Source organism: Trichosurus vulpecula, chromosome 9 (assembly GCF_011100635.1).
Source record: "Trichosurus vulpecula isolate mTriVul1 chromosome 9, mTriVul1.pri, whole genome shotgun sequence".
NCBI lineage: Eukaryota > Metazoa > Chordata > Mammalia > Diprotodontia > Phalangeridae > Trichosurus > Trichosurus vulpecula.
This window is the reverse complement of record NC_050581.1, coordinates 152,211,124-152,231,991: the sequence shown is the minus strand read 5'-3', so window position 1 is coordinate 152,231,991 and position 20,868 is coordinate 152,211,124. Positions and strand designations below refer to the sequence as shown.

Here is a 20,868-nt window from a genome sequence, read left to right as displayed (position 1 = left end):
TGGCCCTTTCCCAAGCGCCTTATTTTTCCTACTTCCCAGCATGGTCTAAACAAGAAAATGGGGCATTAGCATCTACTGTATTGTTTATCTATAATGATACTTGACCCACTCAGAGTTCTCTTCTGTTCACAGATTACAGTTGGAGTATATGATCCCTGTAATTTAGCACAATATCCTGGATGGCCTTTGAGGAATTTATTGGTCCTGGCAGCCTACAAATGGTATTGACTCTGTGTGTGTGTGTGTGTGTGTGTGTGTGTGTGTGTGTGTGTGAGAGAGAGAGAGAGAGAGAGAGAGAGCAGGTATGTGTGAGCAAGACATACATAATGTATCTTACTGGGGTTGAGTGTAGTTTTTTATTCAACTTTTGCTTTTTCAAATGTATTTTTCATTTCTGGCGTATAAACCAGAGGTTCTTGGCAATTTAATTGCCTTTGAAGATTTTGTCTGGTCTGTAGGGTCCAAACCTGGTCATATGTCATTTAAAATTTGGATTAAAATTGTTAAAGGACCAGATGGAGGTGAGCAAGTGCCTTAGGCCAAGGCCCTTATCTTTATCTCAGAGGGATAAAGATAAATGACGTGGGCTGAGGTCCTTGGTGGGTCCCATTTCCTTCTCTTCTACAGACTTTTCTGGCAAGAAAGGCACATGATCAGATGTTTTGAGATTACATTGTCAGAGATTAGAAGTGCTTTGCCAACTGGATTTTCCTGTCATTCTCCTCTTTTACCACAATAAAAAAGAGTGATAAGTTTCAGGTTAGATTATAGTTTTATTGTTACCAGGTGTTTTTTTTCATTTTTATTGGATCTTGCTTGTTTTTATATCACCTTTATTTCCCAATATATTTCTCCTCCCTTCCCCACCCAGAGAACCATCCCTTTTAACAAAGAATAAAAAAAAATAAAAAAGGCAATTCAGTAAAACTAGCCAACACATTGAGCCACTCTGACATTATAGGCGCTTCCTACTTCCATAGTTTTCTACTTCCAGGAAGAAGGAAGGGAAGTATATTAGCCTGTCTCTTACTGGGCCTAAGCTTGATCACTACATCTGCAGCAGGTCTGTCGAACCTTAGGTTTTATTGAAACAATAGATAATATATTTTGATTTGCCATTTTAGTGAGAGCTCTGCGGTAGCTCAGCTTCATTTACTAAAGCATTTCTGTAAATTTCTATGTTTGTAGGCTAGCTGCATAAATTGCACTGTGGGCCACAGCCTCATTTTGGACAGCCCTAATCCACAGGATTTAGTTTTGATTTGTTGTTGTTATTCTTAATAACAGCTGGTATTTATATAGCACTTAAAGATTTTCAAAGTGCTTTACAAGTACCTCATTTTATCTTCACAACAGCCCTGGGAAGTAGGTGCAATTATTATCCCCATTTTATAGATAGAGAAACTAAGGCTGAAAAGTATAAGGAAAAACATGCACACTTAATGTCTTTCAGATAAAGGAAAATGGCATTTCATTGTAATAAAATATTTGTAGCTTCCATGAAACACTTTAAAAGATGGTTTTTGAGTCTTTTTACAGAGGTGCTTTTTTGCAATATAATACCAACAGGGGAAGAATCAGAAGACCATGTCATGGAGGACCTTCCCTTGACTCTTTTTACTTTGCCTTGTAAAAATTCTTCCATATATGTATGTGTATGTATATATAAGTATACATACATATATATTTACATATAATGTGATTGCATTATTTAAAACTCATATGCACTAGAATCCTGTCAGCTTACTTTTCTTCTCCTTGGGTACTTGGAAACAAGCAGAAGTTGAACCATTTAACTTTCCAGAAGCTTAAGGCTGTTTCCAAGTGAAGGCATCTGAGTGACAATATTAAAGTGAACTGTGTTGACTTCTGCTCTGCTTGTGTTGCAGAGGCCCTGATCTGATTTTTTTTCTCTGGGGGTTGGGGGTCACAACAGGAGTGACCGTTTCCAGTCAGTTGAAGTCCTCTGCTTCCGGGACCGGACCCTGCAGGGGGTGAGGGACATCACCCACAGCATCATCTTCGAAGTCCAGCTTCCACAACTGGCATATAACTCAGGTAATGCTCAGCATAGGAATCAGCTTCCTTGTCTTTAAAACGGAGGCTGCTCAGTCCTGGTTTTATTTCCTTTTCCTGTTCCGTAATGGTTAAGATGACAGAAATCCAGACTTTTCAACATCTTTGTTGGTAAGAACAGCTGCTCAGAGCCCAGCATATCTGGTCTTCAGAAGAAAGCAAATAGAGGGCATCCTTAGGAAATGAAGAAAACTGTATTCGGGCAGAGGTTTAAAATAAAAAATGAACCACAAAGCTTTCATTCCTTTATATGGTTCATGCAAGATATCTTCTTTTAAAGGAAGCTAGGGATTGACACCCTGGGTATATTTAATCTTTGTTCACCTGGAAGGATGTATGAGCTGTCTTGTGTGGTAAGGAACAAGGACTGGCCAAGGAGTTCATGGATATAGGAAACTGCTAGGTGAGAATGTTGCCTCTTCCGGTGCAGGTCAGCACTTTCTCTCCCATTTCTGGTTTTCGAGTGTTGCCTAGAGGCCTGAGAGACTCGGTGCCGGCCTAGGTCAGCCTCACACAGCTGGTATGTGTCAGAGGCAGGATATGAACCCAGATCTTCCTGGCTCTGAACCCAGGTCTCAGGCTATAAGCTGCCCATGATAGGAAGAATGATGGTGAAAGTGCCACTGTCTTCCTTTATATCTCTGTCCAGTGCATTTTGGGTCTCAGGCCTGGGGCCTGGGGGTGGTAGGGAGTAAGAGGATGTTGGGGGGGGGGCTGGGTATGGCAGGGAGTAAAGGGGTGTTGGGTGGGCCGGGGGTAGCAGGGGGTAAGGGACTGTTGGTGGGGTCTGGGGGTGGCAGAGGTAAGGGCTGTTGTAATGATTCTAAGATGTCATTTCCACCAGGCACAAGTGAACAGGGCTCAGTGACTGTCCCTGTGGACATTTTGTGGGTGTTCTGTGTTGCAGTAGGGATAAGGCTCCCCCAATAAACATGCTTTGACAGGAAGATGGGTGGAACACTGCAGACTGAATCACTTCCTGGGGTGTCTTGGTTTAGATTTGAGCCTTTGGCCGCTTGCTTCTTCCTTCTCTGGCCTCCTTAGATGTGTTTGACACACCAGTGCCCTCTTCTGGCGTATTCTAAAATGACATGCATTTCTCATGTAGTTACTTGATAAAGATTTGTTCTGGGAGTAAGCCATTTTGGTTAGATTATGGAACTATATATCCTTCTTCAAAGATATTTTAATGCATTTTCTTTAAATAATAAGGCGTAAGAACCAGGGATTCTTAGGGATATCATTGGTTTAGGAACTCCTGATTGAGAAAACTTTCTTCCCTGCACAGGATGCCACTGTCTTCTGCAGCCTAGCATTCTAGAGACATGAGGCCAGGGAGTACCAGATTAAAATGTCACTGGAAAATAATTTAGAAAAGTAGATAAAAATACAATAAAACATAGACCACATCACATATTAAAAATAAGTCAGTATTCATCCTGTAGGGATCCTTATGTATAGGTTAGTGGCTCTGTGTCTCTCTGAGTTTGACATGTCTGGCTTAGAACGCTGAAAGGTTCAGTGCCTTGCTCACTGGAGAGAGTCTTTGAGGAGCCATTATATGTGTCAATATGTGTGTGTGTGTGTGTGTGCGCGCGCGCCCATATATATAGATAGATTTGACTTGATGCCAGGGAGATTTCCATTAACCTCATCTGTCCTGGTTCATACTTTAAAAATATTTTATTTATTATATTTTAGTTAATACAGCATAGGAGAAACACCAAATATTTGTCTCCAGAAGGCACTTGTTAGAGGTAGAGGGAGAACCCTGAAGGAATCCTTTAGCCTTTTCCCATTTGTCTATGAATACAAGTTGGTCTCATTATATAATTGTCATGTTATAAGGCAAGGAGAGCCTGATCAGGGCACTGGCTTTATACATGGGTTAAAGTCTCCCTTCTGTTTACTCTCTTTGTAAACTTGGAGAAGTCTTTAACCTCCTAGATGTTCTCAGAAGCTCCTTCTGCTTCTAATCTTTGACTGTGGGAGTCAGAGGAGGCAATATGGTCTAGTGAATTTGGGTTTGAACCCTAACCCTGCAGCTTTTTACTTGTGTGATGTTGGGCACATTATTTAACTTCTCTGGGACTCAGTTTCCTAATTTGAAAATGAAATACCTCTGAGGTCTCGTCTAGCTCTAGAGCTAGGATCCTGTGGCCCAAACGACAAGGGATTTGGGTGAGATGGAGGGTCTTTTCCAGCTCCACAATGTAACCTGTGCCAGTAGGATGAGAAGAAAAACATGACAAGAGGAAGGAGGAGAGGTTGCAAATGAGGGTAGTGCCCAAGGAGAAGAGACTCACATTGGAGCCCACAGCTGGGAGCTCTGTGTTTTCAGGAGGGCGGGTAGGAAGCATGAGAGTTCTGCTCTCCTTGATGAAATGACTCAACATCAATTGGAGACTCATTCAGTTATAAACAAGCAATTTCTGATGACTGCTGTTTAAACCGTTGCTTTAGGTAAAGGACATTGTTGGCATGTTTGTTTGGAAATAGATTTTATATTTTTGATGAACGCTTAGAATACTTCTTATGTTTGGTATTCAATATTAGCTATTTGTATGAGCAGAATTATTATATTTTCTTTGTAATTAATCAGTAGTACTTTAACATGGAGACAATACTAAACTGTGGTTCTTTAAGGTTTTAAAAATGGTTTCATTTAGTTAGTAAGCATTTATTAAGCATTTGCTTACTATGTGCTGACTACACAGAGGAAGGTAAAAAATAATCAGTCCCTATCCTCCAGAAGCCTATATGCTAATGGAGCATATGACACGTAAAGGAATAGGTACATACAAGCTCCCTGTGCCGTAGAGGGAAAGGAATCTTGGAGGTGAAAGCTTTAGTACTGGGATGATGGGAGGAGGCCTCCTGTAGAAGGTGACAGCTGAGCCGAGTCATGGGGGAGGCCAGATGTGGAGCCGAGCAGAGCAGGCATGCTAGGCATGGGTCACAGCCAGTGCAAAGACACAGAGATAAATGATGGATGGAGTGTTGTGTTCAAAGATCACCAACTAGGCCAAGTAGTGGGAATGTAGAATGCATGGGGGGGAAGAAAGTGCTAGGAGACTGGAAAATCAGGGAGGTTCCGGGTGGTGAAGCACTTTAAGTGCCAAACAAAAGACTTAAATTTGGTCCTAGAGGTGATACAGAGCCCCCAGAGTTGTTATGTGGTCGGACCTATGCTGTGGCGAAATGGCTTAGGGAGCTAAGGGGAGGATGGATTGGAGTATGGAGAGACCCGAGGCAACAAGAGCAATCAGAAGGCTTTCACAACAGTGCAGGTGAGAGGTGATGAGGTTCTGGACGAGGGATCGGCTGTGTAAGTAGAGAGAAAGGGAGCGTGGCTCAAGTTGTGAGGGTAGAAATGACAGTGTTTGGCAGCAGATCAGACATGTGAATTCAGCGAGAGTGCAGAGTCGGAGAGGACACCGAGGTTTGGAATCTGAATAATTAGAAAGATGGGGGTGCCCTGGATAGTAACAGAAAAGTTAGGGAGGGAGGAGGGTTTGGGGAGAAAGGCAGTGAGTTGTGTCCCATGTGTTCAGTTTGAGTTGTCTATGGGATATCCAGCTCAAGACATCTAGTAGGCTTTTGGTGATGGGAGACTGGAATTTAGGAAAGAGACTCGAGCTGGATATAGAGATCTGGGAATCATCCGTATGGAGGAATAATAACTGAACCCGTGGGAGCTGATGAGATCATCTAGTTAGGCAATATAGAGGGAAGAGAGAAGAAGGACCAGGGACGGAGCACGAGGGCACTAAGCACAGCGGGGATCACCCATCACAGAAGATGGAAAAGGAGGGGTCGGGCACAGAAGAAGAGAATCCAGAGTGCAGTCTCATAAAGACCCAGGAGGAAAGGGTAAATAAGCAGTCTCAAAGGCTATACAAGGAGGCAGAGGACTGAGTGAGATCTTTGGTAACCTTGGAGAGAGCAGTTTCAATTGAATGATAAGGTCAGCAGACAGATTGCAAAGAGTTTATCACTTTTTTCTTTGAATTTATTTTTATTCTAAACTTAAAAAGCAAATAAATATTTCCATATACATAGTAGAATAGAAAAAGTTTATATGTGAAATTGTGAATTTCTATTATGCATACTTTGTTTTTGTTTTCAACTATATAATAAATTAATTCTGCTACTTTCAAAGCTACCTTGCTTGTCTGTGATTCCTTCTGACTTATCTTTTGCTCTCTTCTGTGCATTTAAAAAATGCTTCAGTGATTCTCTGAATTATGATTTTCTTTTTGGGGTGGAGAGCAGGGTGCAAGCCTGTTCCTGCTTCTGTTCACCCTTCAATCTCCCTCCAACCCTCACTGAAACAAAGAGAACTCTTGTAACAAATATACTTAGTCAAGAAAAACAAATTCCACATTGGTATGGTCTGAAAAGATGTCTTATTCTGCCACTTGAGCCCATCCCTTTGCTGTCGGGAGGTGGGTAATGTGTTTCATTTAAAATCCTCTGGAATCACAGCTTGTCATTTGCAGACAGCGAGTAGACAACTTTTTCAGGATAGTTAGCTGAAAAAAGGAAGAAAAATACAGGAAGATCCTTAGTAGGGACAATAGGATCTGATGAGGGTTTTTTTTTTAAGTATGGGGGAGACAACAGATAATGAATCTGCAGAAAGGGAGAGACTGAATTAAAGGAGAGAGAGTTAGGTAAGATGTTTTGAGGGAAGTGAGATAAGGAGAAGGGGAAAAGGGGAAATATTTGTAGAAATAGCTTCAATTTTTTCAATGAAGTATGCAGCTGAGAGGGTGAAAAAAATTGTACTGGAGGAGGCTTGAAATGCCAAGATTCAAAAAAGCTTCTGTGGGGATGGGGCCAGAGAAGGATTGCATTGTTTTCATCCTTTGCCATGAGCAGTGCATATTTAAGTATAAGTATATTGGAAAAAGTCCAATAATAGGAATTGATAAGCCCCAATTATTTTACAGAGAAGGTATTTTAAATTCTTACATTCCCTGGCACCGGAGCCAGATATATTATTTCCATTTTAAGTATTCAGTGCTGGAAATAGAGCTAAGCCAAGAAAAACACCCAACTAATTACAGCCTAGCCCCCGATGTGACTGAACGTTTACTGAGTCACCTCTTTGCTGAAAATGTATAGACCTCCCCAAAGTAGTATGCGTATGTCTTCCAAAGATACTTAGAATCATGGTTTCAAATGGTGTCCTCAGTTATGGGTGAGAAATTTGGTGGCACAGCAGTATTACTGCCGTGTCTGAAGTCATTGCATCACAATCCACCACCAGCTCTGGGTCTTAAATCCCAGCTCTGCCATTTTACTATCTATGTGACCTTGGGGAAGTCATTTGACCTTTCTAGGCCTTAGTTTCCTTATCGGAGGGGGTTGTTCTAGATGGCCTTTGAGATTACCTCCAGCTTTAAATTTATAACCCTATGAAACTACAATTTGAGATGCTATCTCATTTAAAAAAGAGGTCCAAAGATTTTGTAAATCAGAAAAAGTAAAAATACTTTTTTACGAAGGATAAAGTCAGTAGTATAGACCAGAGTGCAGTAATGCAACTCCATAAGACATAACATAAGGAAGATTTTGGGGAAGAATAGGTCAGATAGGTCACCATCACCTAGGTGGCTTTCTGTCCTGAGACACCTGGGAGAGGAGTCCAGAGGGTTTCCAAGATGTTGGGACCTGAACTTTCTCCCATCATTTTTCTTCTTTCTTTTCACTTTCTTCCTGCTGGTCCCCATTCCTTTAGCTCTCTTGAGCAGAGGGGTTTGCGTGCCATGGTTTTGGATAAGTGGAGCTCGGCAAAAATATAGGAAAATGTAAAAACTTCAGTTTGATGAGAATTTGCTTTTACCAGGCTCCTGGAAGAGAACGTCTGCTGTATCATTTGTCCGGGCTCTTAAAAGGTAAAATCTGTGGCTTTAGCATTTTGCTCTTCATCTTTTCCTTCTTGGCTTTATTTAATTTTGTAGGTTGCCCAAAAGCTGTTGGTTGGGAAAAGAACCAGAAAGGAGGCATGGGTCCAAGGATGGTGAACCTCAGTGAATGTATGGACCCCAAAAGGTATGGTTTTTTTAATTGTGATCTTTTTGGACTTTCTGGGCCATGGTCTTGGCATACACCATGAATGCTTCTAGGAAAAGTGCCCTAATGATCCTGAGCTATTACTCTTCATTATCTAGGCTGGCCGAATCATCTGTGGATCTGAATCTTAAGTTGATGTGTTGGCGGTTGGTGCCTACTTTGGACTTGGACAAAGTTGTGTCTGTTAAATGTTTGCTACTTGGAGCTGGTACCCTGGGCTGCAATGTAGCCAGGACATTAATGGTAGGTGTGGAGTAGCCAATGGAAATTACTTTTAGCCTGTGAGGCTATGTTTCTTCCTCTTGTGTTCATTTATATTTCTCTTGTCACTCTTCCAGACTGGTCATTCAAATTGAGTGATATTCCAGAAACTTAAAAGTTAAGTGCTGACCTGCATATGGTTTAGTTGTGGCATGTTTTTAAGCATTTCTGCTTCTTTCCTATGGCCCAGCATATTCCCACTCTGCTTTCCCCTTGGCCTAGTTAGTGTATTAGGTTAATGTATACTTAAAGAATATAAAATTCCTTCAAAAAGAAATAATCTAGAACCAAATACAAATGGCTTTTTTGGATTATCCATGCTACTGTTCTCTTCCAAAGGGAAATGCTTTTCTCATGGAAATACAAAGCTAAAGTGACAGATGAACTTCATTCCAAACTAGGCTTTTAGCATCATGAACTCTGAGTTATCAGTTTTAATCCTGATACCATTTTCTTTGTCTAAGCCTGTTTCAGGGTTCTCACTGGACCTACAGCACCTTGGTAGAAGAGTCTGGGGCTCACTGTTGAGTATGTTCCTGAAATCTTTCCAGGGGTGGGGAACCTTGAATGCTACTAAACCAAACCAAGAAGGACCCCAGAGACTGAGTGTCAGGAAGGGTACTGAGAATCAAGCCGAAAGTGTGACCTTACTCCTATATAAGATCGGAATCAGTTTGACCTCGAAGTGCCTGCTTGGTTCTGGTCACTAGACCTTAGTAAAAAGGCATGTGCACATCAGAGGTAGAAAAGGCCCACATATGGATAGCTAAAATGGTCAGAAGGGCCATTTCTGGATGAAGATGTTTCATAGAATCAGAGCTGGAAGGTACCTTAGTGATCATTCATCCCAGGCCTCTCCTTTTACAGGTACAGAAAGAGGCTTAGAGAGATGAGGCTTCAATGCCTTGCCCAAGGTCGCAGGACTAGTTAGTGATCACCACGACTCAAACCCTGGTCTTCTCACTCTAAGGCCAGTGTTTTTTCCTACCACAGTGTGTACACACACTACCTGTTAGTCTGGTCTGTGGTTCCATCAGTATAGGACACTCCTGGTGAGGAGCCTTCCTCCACCGATGCACATCAGCACTCTGCAGCAGCTGAGAACTGAGAGAAGGCACCAAGCAGTGAAGAGACTTGATCATAGCATTTGCTGGATGTGTGTCCGAGCCAGTGGGCAGCAGGAGTGGGGCCTTCACCTCCGTCTTTCTGCTGTTGTTGCTGGCCCTTTACTCATCTTCCCACACTATCTCTGTATGAGAAAGATCAGGACTCTTCAATTGGGGAGAAGCTTGGGAGACCTGGGCTTTGATTCTAGCACCATTGTTAACTACTTATAGGCAAGTTATTTAACCTCCCCGGGTCTTTTCCCAAGGGTTCTTTGATGCTGGGAAGCCTGAGAAGACTGGATGATGGGAGGGTGTGAACTCATGAATGATATGGACAGCTCATGCTCCTCCATGGATTTTGTTCACTAAATTCAAGGTCAGCTGAGATAGTTTTAGGGCAAATTGAAAAATACTGCTTTATATAGTGAATGTTAAACATAGAAATGACAACGCTAAGTCATTGAAGCTCACCACAGATCTGTTCATGAAGGATTTATGAGGGACAGCCCCCTAGTGGGTAATTAAGGGAAGCTCGGGGCATTGGAGGAACCTTTCCACTCTCTTGGGTATGGCACTCCCACAAAAGTCCCCATTGTCAGAGACAGTGGTATCTGAGATCATCGGTCTGGCCCAGCATATTGTGTCTGATATCCAGGTACTGGAGACTTAAAGATGCAATTATTTTCAGAAACAAACAAAAAGAACATTGTGTTTCTAGATTGAAAAATGCCTGATGTTTTGCACATCAGTTTTTGAACTGTCCCCAGGTGGAATCCAGAGTGTCTCCCCATTAACAGGCTCATTCAGAACACTCTTCTGTCTTGTTTCATGTAGGGCTGGGGAGTCAGGCGCATCACCTTTGTGGACAATGCAAAGATCTCTTATTCGAATCCTGTGAGACAGCCCTTGTATGAATTTGAAGACTGCTTGGGAGGAGGGAAGCCAAAGGCGCTTGCTGCGGCAGAGAGGCTCCAGAAGATATTCCCAGGAGTGGTGAGGAAAGGATTTTCTGGGAGTGGCAATCTTCTTCCCTGGTCCCCAAATGTGTGTGTGTGTGTGTGTGTGTGTGTGTGTGTGTGTGAGAGAGAGAGAGTGTATGTGTGTGAGAGTGTATGTGTGTATGAGAGTGTGTGTGTGAGTGTGTGTGAGTGTGTGTGTGTGTTTGAGTGTGTGTGTGTATGAGAGTGTGTGTGTGTGTGTGTGTGTGTATGTGTGTGTGTGTGTAGTGGAGGCTTTTGTGCTGTCTTATTCTTTACCATGGAGATGTTATTTTTGTCGAATTATTGACTTAAAATCCCCAGCTAACGAAGCCAATCATTCTGCTCATTTCATGGATAACTGCAGGTTTTCCTGAGGTCTTCCAGCAAGGTTCTGTCTGTAGTGTTTGGGGTCAGTTTCCTAGCAGAGTCAAACCAGCTGTCCTAAGAATATCTGCTTATCCATAAGGCACGTACCAGGAAGCCAGGCTTAGCCAAGCAAGAGAACTAACTTCTACTTTCTCCTTCTTGTTCGTTCTGCCGGTCTCTCTCTTCAGCTGTATGATGTGCTGGAATGGCCAACAATTCTGGAGTTAGTCTGGGTGGGAATGTATGCTCCTGAGCAAATACCTCACCCTCTCTGGCCTCAGTTTCCCTATTTATAATAACAGAGGCAACTGATACACACACATGCACGCACGCACACACACATCGGGCTTTAAAATTGAGGGTGCTTTCTATACTTTATCTTGTTTCATTCTCACAACAGCTCTGGGAGGTAGGTACTTTTATTATCCCTTTTTACAGATGAGGAAGTGGACTTGCTCAAGGACTTACTTACAGTTACTAAGTGTCTGAGGTGAGATCCAAACCCAGGCCTTGTGGATTCTAAATCTGTAGTTTTGTCCACCATGCCACACTGCCTCTCCTGGGCTAGTTGATCTGGAAGGCATCTTCCAGCTCCAAACTCTTTGAGCCAAAAGCCTTTAGTTTATATGCAGTTTTCTTGGGAAATGCTGCTTTTGCATTTGTATTCTTTTTTAAAATTCCCTAAGAAGAGAATGAATTCAATTTAATGCATATTTACTGAGCAGCCACCTTGTGCCCACCCTAAGTTAGACACAGACGAGAATATAGAAGACCAAAACAGCCCTTACCCTCAAGGAGCTTAATATAAAGACACTAAGTCCTAGGTGCAGCCTGGACCAGGAAAGGGGAGGTTCTGGGCTGGACTCTATCACTGTCCTGCTAGATGACTTTAAACGGGCTCCTTTCTACACCTCAGTTTCTTCAGCTGTGAAATGAAAGCCTTGGACTAGGTTGTCTCTTTTAGCTCTAATGCCCTGTGGTTCTAAAACATTTTGTTCTTTATTACATCTTTGACTCTGCTTATATCATTTCCCCTTTCCTGGGGAAATTCCTGAAATTCTCTCAGACTTCTACTGCCCTGTACCAATCCATTTTTGAATTTAAAGAGTAGAGACAATTCACCCTCTCATGGAACTTACTTCACTATAATTTATTGAGATCATACAAAGGCTGTAGGGAGGATGTGTGCAACCTCACTTCCAGGGACCTCTTCATCCCTATCCGGGGCATGCACATGTGGGGTCCATCCTGGATCCAGGCAGCTCTGCCAGGACTACAGATGGCCCCAAACACCGGTGCTTAGATCATTATATACCCTGTGGTGGAAGAAGGGACACTGGGCTCCTTTATATGTGTTCATTCTAGGGTGAGCAGACCTTAGTGACTTTGGAATATGATGGTCAGAAGTAAGCCAGATAGAAAAACACACATGGTTTGGTGTTTTTCCTTAGTGCTTAGTGGATATGATTTTGGATTTGTGACTCTCTGGTTGTTTCTGCCTCCATGTTCCTCTCCCTCCTTTTTGGAAGAAAGAATCTCCTCTGACTAAAATACCTCAACTTCTGACCCCCGCCTTCATAAGCTCTTCTTAGTCTTCAAGGCTCAACTCAAATACTCCCTTTGCTACAAAGCCCTGTTGACCACTCTCAGAAGTGACCTTTCCCTCACTTCAGAATTCCTGTAGCATTTATTGTCTGTGACATTTCACATCACTTATTCTCTTGTGCCATTATCTTTGCTTAATATTCTACATGCCTCTGACCCTATGGGATAGAAATAGTCTCATGCATGATTTAGGAAGTGACTTGACCTGACATCTTAACCAGGCTTCCAGAACAACTTTGGATACCCTCCAAAGCCCTGTATAGTCCTGATTTTCTTAATGACCAAATATTTGACTCGTAGAGTGAGGAGATAGTAGTTCAGGAGGAATGATGCAGTGCCAAAGACAACCTTCATCTATATCACTGTTTTGCCAAGACAGTGGCAAAACCCCATACTAGCTAGGGGCCAGGTCTTTTCTTCATGAAAGAGTCAAGAAGGAGAGCATCTCATGAGCTTTCTTGTCCCATCATCCTGCCTTTGTGAGAGGTTGGGGGAGCGAGGCAGATACACAAGTATTTTTGTGCTTTAGATGCATATTAGCTGCTACAAGTCCACCTGTCTCTGCTTCTGATGTAAAGTGCTCTTGGATGTTCCCTCAGAACGCTGCGGGGTTTAATATGAGCATCCCCATGCCGGGCCACCCTGTGAACTTTTCCAGCGTCACCATGGAACAAGCCCAGAAAGATGTGGAGCAACTTGAGAGGCTCATCGAGGACCATGATGTGATTTTCCTCTTGATGGACACCAGGGAAAGCCGATGGCTGCCTGCACTCATTGCAGCGAGCAAGAGGAAGGTACGGAATGTGTGGCATGATGATAGACTCCCCACTCCACACAGTCTTCTGGCCTCTTTTCTTAAAAAAAAAAACCAGAGGTTATAAATACTCTACTTGTTTAATTCGTATACATGTAGGCCCTGACTTACAAACAGGTTGTGTTCCAGAAGTTTGTAAGTCAGTTGTTTGAAATTCAGAACACATTTCCTCATAGAAACTCTATTATAAATGGTGGTTGGGGTCCCAGAATAACTTTCAAAGTCCATTTAACCGTAATCTAGCTGACCTGTCGCATTTCTAGTTATGTAGAATCAGCTATCTCTTACAGCAGTTTCCATGTGAAATTCATTTTATTTTCCAGCTAGGAGACAGGAAAACATCTCCTCAACCCCCCATCCCTTTCCAGCAATATTATCTTCCTAAGAGGCAGCTTCGGGGGATCTGGGGCCTATCAGTAGCATGGGGGAAGGGAGAAGAGTCCCTAGTTAGAATTTATAATCAAGGATTGACCTTTTATATCATTTAACTCTAGCCATAACATTTTTTTATAATTTGTCTTAGATTATAAGGTTTCACAAAACAGGGCCCATTTCCATCTCTGCATTGCACATCTGGCATATGGGTCGTTGATTAATTTGAGGAGAAGGAAGTTAAACTCTGGTGGCTGAATCTTGGATTACCATGAAGAACTTCTAGTCCTGGTGTAGTTGTGTTTAATACACGCATTGGATCTCATGCAGTCTTCTCTTTTTGAAGAGTTCAAGGTGCTACTACACAGGGAATTTTGAAATTCACTTTAAAAATAAGTAATGACATATTCCCTACCCCTGAAATTAGTAGCGTCCTATGGAGAAGTGAAGAAACAGTAATAAATAAACAAGGACCAACAGAATAAGGAGGAAGATGGGTGTCCAGCAGTTGGGAAGGCTGAGATTTTGACCCACTCCTTCCTACTTCTTTGCTCACTTCCTTTGGACCCAGGGCCATCACATCCTAGTCAAGCACATTGTGAGCTTCTCCTGGTTTCTTCCATGGCCCTCTTAGTCTGGAGACCGCATTACTTCATTACTTTTATCATGGTGGCTGCTGTGTTCTGGAGCTAATCCCTTCAGTTCCGTTTGGTGGGATTCCACCCAGTTCTACTAGTCCAAAGGTCTGTTGAGCTTAGCTATTTATCATGACTGTCACAGGACTTAACACAGATAGTGTAAGGAAGACATTCTTAATAACCAATATTTTGTTACTTGTTTCAGTAACAGCGATAAGGATGCTGATTTTGTTAAAATCTAACCATCCAAATGGAAATTAGAGTACAGCATTGTTTCTGCTTTAGAAAATAATTTTCTCACCCGAAAACTGAAGCCTGTGTGGGGTGGTAAAGGTTAGTTCTTCCATCATTGCTTTGTGGGAATGAATACACATTCACCCTTATTGCTCCAAGGCTAATTTAGTGCAGGTAAAAAAAGATTTGAAAGATGATAATGAGTGTTTGTTTTAACTAGGTTATGGGCTTTTCCGGCCAGTAGCTTTCTTTTCTTACCACCAGTGTTAAAGTGGTAAGCTTAGCCTCTTCTAGGAAGAACTGTTCTCTTTAAAACAAGCAGCCACCTAGGCTTACCCTAATGCCCTTCAGCCCACAAATTGTGCAGTCACCTTGACATCTTCTTTATCTTAATCCTTCGAAAAACCTGCTCTTCAGGTTAATGTAGTGATCTCCCTGTCATCAGAGGAGCCAAGTATTTCTTCCAGTGTGTCCCTACTGTCTGCATGCTAAGTCCACACTCTGCAGTCTGGTATTCAGGATCCACCAGAATTTGGCCCAACCTTACCTTCAGGCCTTATTTGTTATTGGCCATTCCTATATTCCCTCCAGTGTAATCTCCCGCTGCTCTAGCCAGGCTGGTCCACTCACTTACCCTCTGAACAGGCCTTGCTCATTTCTAGCTCCATTCTCTTTTTCTCACGCTTGCCCACCCCAGAAATATCCTCGACTTTTGCCCCCCCAACCCCAAACTGTCCTTGTTCATGACACAAATAGCCTAGCACAGTGAGCCCCACCTCCACTGAACTTCTGTGGCTCCTGCCTTCTGGTACCCCTCATCTGGCACCTGACACATGCTGTCTTGGGGTGTTTGGCACCTTTGCATAGATATGCACAGAGAGACAGAAAGACTTACACATGCATGTGCACATATACATGTGTGTGTGATGAGATGGCAAACTCCTTGAGGGCAGGAACAACCTGGGACTTGCTCCTTTCTTGCTGTTGTCAGAGCACTTTGCACACACGTGCTCAGAAGATACTGATAACATTTATTGGCAGACTCCCTCTGTTTCCGTACACCAGTTTTTCCGGTTGAGCCTTGGGTTGTCCTCACCCCACCTCCTGGCCTTGTATTCAGAGCTCTTCATTTCTCTATGTGTTTGAACCTTTTCCTGTCCGCACCACTGATTTTTGCTGTTTATGGTAAAAAGAAACAAAACAAATCATGACTTTGAGCTAAGTAAAGGAGTTGTTCCAGCTCCAGCCGTAAAGCCCATCCCTAGGAGTCTTTCAGGGACTTGGAAAGCTTCAGAAATGGGAAAGATTCTCATGCTTTATGAAAAGCAGTGGTTAAACACTTTTCTTAAGTACTGCTATGCTCAGCTCTGTACAAGGTTAGTCAGATGGAGGCCCTGCCCTCTGAAAAGTTACAATCTAACACAGTCCTTCTGGTTGAAATACATAGAAAACACACACTAGGCCCTAGAAACAGAAGGCAATTAAGGGGAGTATTTTTTTTTTGTGGGATGAGGAGGCAGGGAAAGAGGAACAGTGGCCACTCTGTATGTAATGAGAGGGCCTTGCCAGGAAGTCACCACTTGGTTTATTGGTCTAGGGCTCCCTGGGATGTTTTGAGAACCAGGAGGCTAGGCCTGGTCATCAGGCAGTTTCCTTTCTAACTCAAAGAATATTTGACTACATTGAGGCTAAAGGGATTTATTAAATTATCAGTGAAAAAGGCTTCCTTGTATTATGTGAACAAGATGATCCCTTGGGACACTTTGTAGACCTTGATTATTGCTTCATGCAAATATCTATAAAATAAAACAAAATTGATGGAATATGACAAATGACATGGCATTTAGAAGGTCTAAATACCCAAATATGATTTCTATTAATAGTCTTTTTGGTCTCTAGATTTTCTCTGTATTTGCATAAGCTTAAATCCTTCATTCATTCAACACATAATTATTAATTATTTGCTGTCCATCAGTCACATGTCATCCCTTTTGATCTTCACAACAATCCCCATTTTACAGATGGTGAAATTGAAGCCCAGTTTGCGCTATCCTTGTTCCAACAGGCTGTCAGGGTGGTGGAGAGAAAGCCAGGTGTGAAAGCAAGGCATTGGCTTCCTGCTTCTGACCCTGTCCTGGCCGCGTCACCCTGGCCGTGTCACTTAACCTCTCAGCTCCCCGCTCCTGGCCTGTCCTGGCAGAGGGAGGTTCCTCACTTTGCAGTTCCTTATACAAATGAAATCACAATATCTTCAAAAAAACATTTATTAAGGGTTGACTGTGTGCCAGACACTGGGTTAAGAGTTAGGGATGCAGAGAAAAATAGAAAACAATCCTTGTTTCCAAAAGGCCTACATTCCAGTGAGGGAGACAGCATGTGCCTTGACGGGTGATATGGGATACACAGGGAAGAGATGGAAAGTATCATCCGAGGGGAAGGCCTCCTGGGGAAAGGGGCAGCTGAGCTGAGTTGGAGGGAAGAGAGGCACTCTCAGGTGGAGATGAGGGCGAGTGGGAGGCAGCCAGTATAAAAGGAGGAGCTGAGATCCGAGGCTGATTTGTGAGGAAAGGCAGAAAGGCTGGTGTGGCTGTGAGGGCACAGGAGGGAGTGATTGGTGATAATCCTGGAGAGATGGGAGGGGGCTTTAAAGGCCAAACAAAGCATTGTATAGTTGGTGCTGGAGGCAGCGAGGAACCCCTGGATCTTACTGAGGAAGGTCCTTGTTTAAGAAGAATCACTTAGATGGAAGGCGCAGGCAGACGCATCACAGGGTTGTCGCGGTAGCTCAGCCAGGGATGCTGAGGGCCTGAGCTAGAGCTGGAGGCTGTCGCAGGGGGAAGAGGAGGCATGTCCCAGAGATGGAGAGTATGCAGCTCCCTGAACTTTGCTGTGTGCCATGAACTTGGATAAGCACTTGATTCTGTAACCCCCAAATCAAATGTGTGTTGTGGTGTTTTGTTTTTTTTCCTCTCTGTGGAAACCTTTAGTTGGTCATCAATGCTGCCTTGGGATTTGACACATTTGTTGTCATGAGACATGGACTGAAGAAGCCCAAACAGCATGGGGCTGGGGACCCACATCCCAGCCATATCACTGCATCCGCCGACCTAGGATCATCCCTTTTCTCCAACATCCCTGGCTACAAACTTGGCTGCTACTTCTGCAATGATGTTGTGGCACCGGGGGACGTAAGTAGAGACCTTTTCCTCTATGGGAAACTGATTGTGACCCATTTCATGTGACCAGCTCCCTGTTTGGGGCAAGGCAATGTTCTCATCTATGATAGCAGTTGTTGTTTAGTTGATCAGTCGTGTTCTTCATGACCCCATGGACCCTACTGTCCATGGGATTTTCTTGGTAAGGATACTGGACTGGTGTACCATTTCCATCTCCAGTGAGGTTAAGTGACTTGCTAGTAAGTGTCTGAACTCAGGTCTTCCTGACTCCAGGTCAGCGATCTGTCCACTGGACCTCTATGTCAACATACTATTGACCTTTTATTTCTGGCTTGGTGTCATCCTACCATATTCCTGCAGAGGTAGCACAGACATGTCAGTGACACCAGGTGCAAGTAGACTATATAGACCAGTATCACACACATACAAGCCATCTCAATGAAAAATGACCAGGAAGCTCTTGGAGCCTTGTCTTTTGCATGTGGTGTGATGATAAAGCATTTGTTTGAGAGTCAGAAGCCCAGCATTCTAAGTCCCAGCTCTCCTGCTGACTAGCTGCGTAGCCCTGGGGGAGTCATTTTTACTTGCTGGTGCCTTAGCTTCCTCATCTACAAAATTAGGATGGTAACACCTGCCCCAGTGGAGTGTTGGGAGTATGAAAGGAGCTCATGTTTGTGAGTGAAGGCCCTTCAAAAATCACTGAGTGTTCTGTATAGATAAATGTCAGTGATATGTTGGCTGCCTCAATCTTCTGGTTGGGTGTTGGATGGAATGGAACTCTTCTCGGCATGTTACAAACTTGGATATTTGTTGGTAGTCAACCAGAGATCGGACCTTAGACCAGCAGTGCACCGTCAGCCGACCAGGACTAGCCATGATCGCGGGATCCCTGGCAGTGGAGCTGATGGTTTCTGTCCTCCAGCATCCAGAAGGGTGAGTGAGCTGAAACACTCAATGAGGATTTAGTGGATAGTTCATTCAGCAGTTTCTCCTTAGCCTGGAGGGAGAGAGTCTGGTTTTTGTTAGCTTGACTTTTCTAAAGGTTTTCTCAGTCTTTACATTCTGTACTAGAAAAGTCTGACCAGACTCCTTTCCTGAGAGAAGAGCTTAGGAAAGCCTGGGACTGACAAAAATATATACTATTGTAAGAATATATGCTGTTTTGTAAATATTGTTAATATTAAGCACCTCCAGTATTCACATCAAGCTCATATAAAACCTGAGGGTAAAAGAAGGAATAGCTAAGCTGTTTGTGATTCATGTTTGCCTGGGGCCTATGTCAGTAGCCTGCATACCAAAGGTCCAGAGTGTAGTATCAGTAATTCCCAAACTTTACAAATATGCTAACATCACTGTAACATCAGAACACTTTGGAGATCTCTTCTGGTAGCAATCGTACTATTTGTGTCTGATTGAGAAAATACATGATGGCAAAGAGCTGCTTTGTATTCAGTAATGCATTATTTTATTTTTAAAATGAACTTGTGTTTTATTAATTACAATAGCATTGACTTTTGAAAAATGGTAATAGATGATACACATATATGTATATGTGCACACACACACACACATATATATAAGACATGTAAAACATATCTCAAGGCGCATTTGCTTTTTAATGGATTTACTTAATGTAACTCTTTGTTGCGCCCTCTCCCTCCCACCCAGGTTCCATAGCCTCTAGGTTGGGAAGCCTTGTGCATATTTAGTTGTCCAAGGACAGTATCAAGTCTGAGTGGGATCCGGCAAAGCCATCTGTGATTTATCAGAGAAACCGAGAGAAAAACTTCAGTTTAAGACTTAGAAACAGTAAAATAAAAACAAGAAGATTGTTGCATTTAAAAAGCAATGAGATAATGTTATTAATATCACTGCTTTTAAATCTCCTTAAACATTTTCCTGACACACGGGGCGAGATTGATCTGCCAGATCATAGATAGGCAAGCCAGACTGCATTTGAGCCAACACTCTTACTTGTGCCATAGACTATAGTTACTGCAAACTAGGAAAAACCCATCTTCAAAGGCTTTTCCCCGAATTTTCTTAGTCGCAATGAAAATGTACAAGTATCATATGTTTGAGGTGTGTCTCAGAGCTTTTTCGAACAGCTAAAAATAATGGATTATGTATTATTCTCACTAAACACTGACCAGCAAAATTCAGAAGGAGTGCAGAAGTCATTGGATAGGCAGTGGTTGCTGTGGTTCAGGTCAGGGAGCAGCTTTTCTGTCTCAGTCTTTTTTTTTAAATCACTTATTCCTCAGCCCAAGCTGAATCTGTGACAGCTTCTTGATTGAGAGTATTTTGATTTGAGAGGACACTGTTCGTTGATCCCTGTATTTATTCATCTGAGCATCTCCAGATGATGTTTTCTTTCTTGGTCATGGGTGAAGTGAAGGTCCTTTGATACATTTCTTGAGTGGCGTAGGCCATGTGCCATCATTGTTTAGGAGGGAGTGATTTAGAGTTTCTGCTTACTTGATGTCCACAAATCTATTTCTTTTTCCCTTGGGGAGTGTTTATATTATCAGCCTATGAAATGGAGGGTTGGAAGTCCTTCCTGCAGTAAACTTTTCTTTGGGGTCCAGTGGAGAAGAATGCTATGTTTTAAGAAAGATTATGCTTTAGACAAGGCCATTTGACTTGGGAGGAATTAGTTCTTTCCTGCTGCATAGAAAGGACATCATGGTCACCCTTTAAAAGTCACATGGCTCACCTCTTGGATCATCTTCACATCTGTTAAGTGTAAACTGTTACTGTTGAGTGGCTCTGATTCTCTCCTTTCCCCAGGGGCTATGCTGTTGCTAGTAGCAGTGATGATCGCATGAACGAACCTCCCACTTCACTTGGGCTTGTGCCTCATCAGGTTAGTGATTTGGAAATGAAATAAAAACTTTGGATCTGAGCCCAGTGATGCAAAGAAAAGGCAATTTGGGTGATTTCCAGCTGTTCACTTTGGCCCAGCCCAAAACCTATGACCACTCCATTGTCCCTTGAGTGCGGGGGTGGGGAACTGCCCTGGGCCTCCAGGGGGAGGAGATTTATGACCACCTAGACAGTTACTCTAGATGAAGAATTAATGGGAATTACCAAAGAAAATCACTTAGATCACTGGAAGTATTTAGCATATTGACTCACTTATCAAATATAAAACTATTC

General features: G+C 42.9%; 1 protein-coding gene across 3 annotated transcripts in view; it reads left to right on the top strand.

The window, feature by feature from the left end:
• The window catches only part of ATG7 (autophagy related 7), a 244,062-nt gene that overhangs the window by 36,934 nt on the left and 186,260 nt on the right, over nt 1-20,868 (top strand). For 2 of the 3 annotated variants that reach the window (XM_036738091.1, XM_036738092.1), the window contains exons 8-16: nt 133-221; nt 1,937-2,058; nt 8,046-8,136; nt 8,256-8,400; nt 10,359-10,517; nt 13,075-13,269; nt 17,521-17,721; nt 18,527-18,642; nt 20,500-20,575. In XM_036738091.1, the coding sequence (XP_036593986.1) occupies nt 133-221; nt 1,937-2,058; nt 8,046-8,136; nt 8,256-8,400; nt 10,359-10,517; nt 13,075-13,269; nt 17,521-17,721; nt 18,527-18,642; nt 20,500-20,575 (1,194 nt within the window). The remainder of the gene's footprint in view (nt 1-132; nt 222-1,936; nt 2,059-8,045; nt 8,137-8,255; nt 8,401-10,358; nt 10,518-13,074; nt 13,270-17,520; nt 17,722-18,526; nt 18,643-20,499; nt 20,576-20,868) is intronic. The other variant, XM_036738093.1, reaches the window with a different exon arrangement.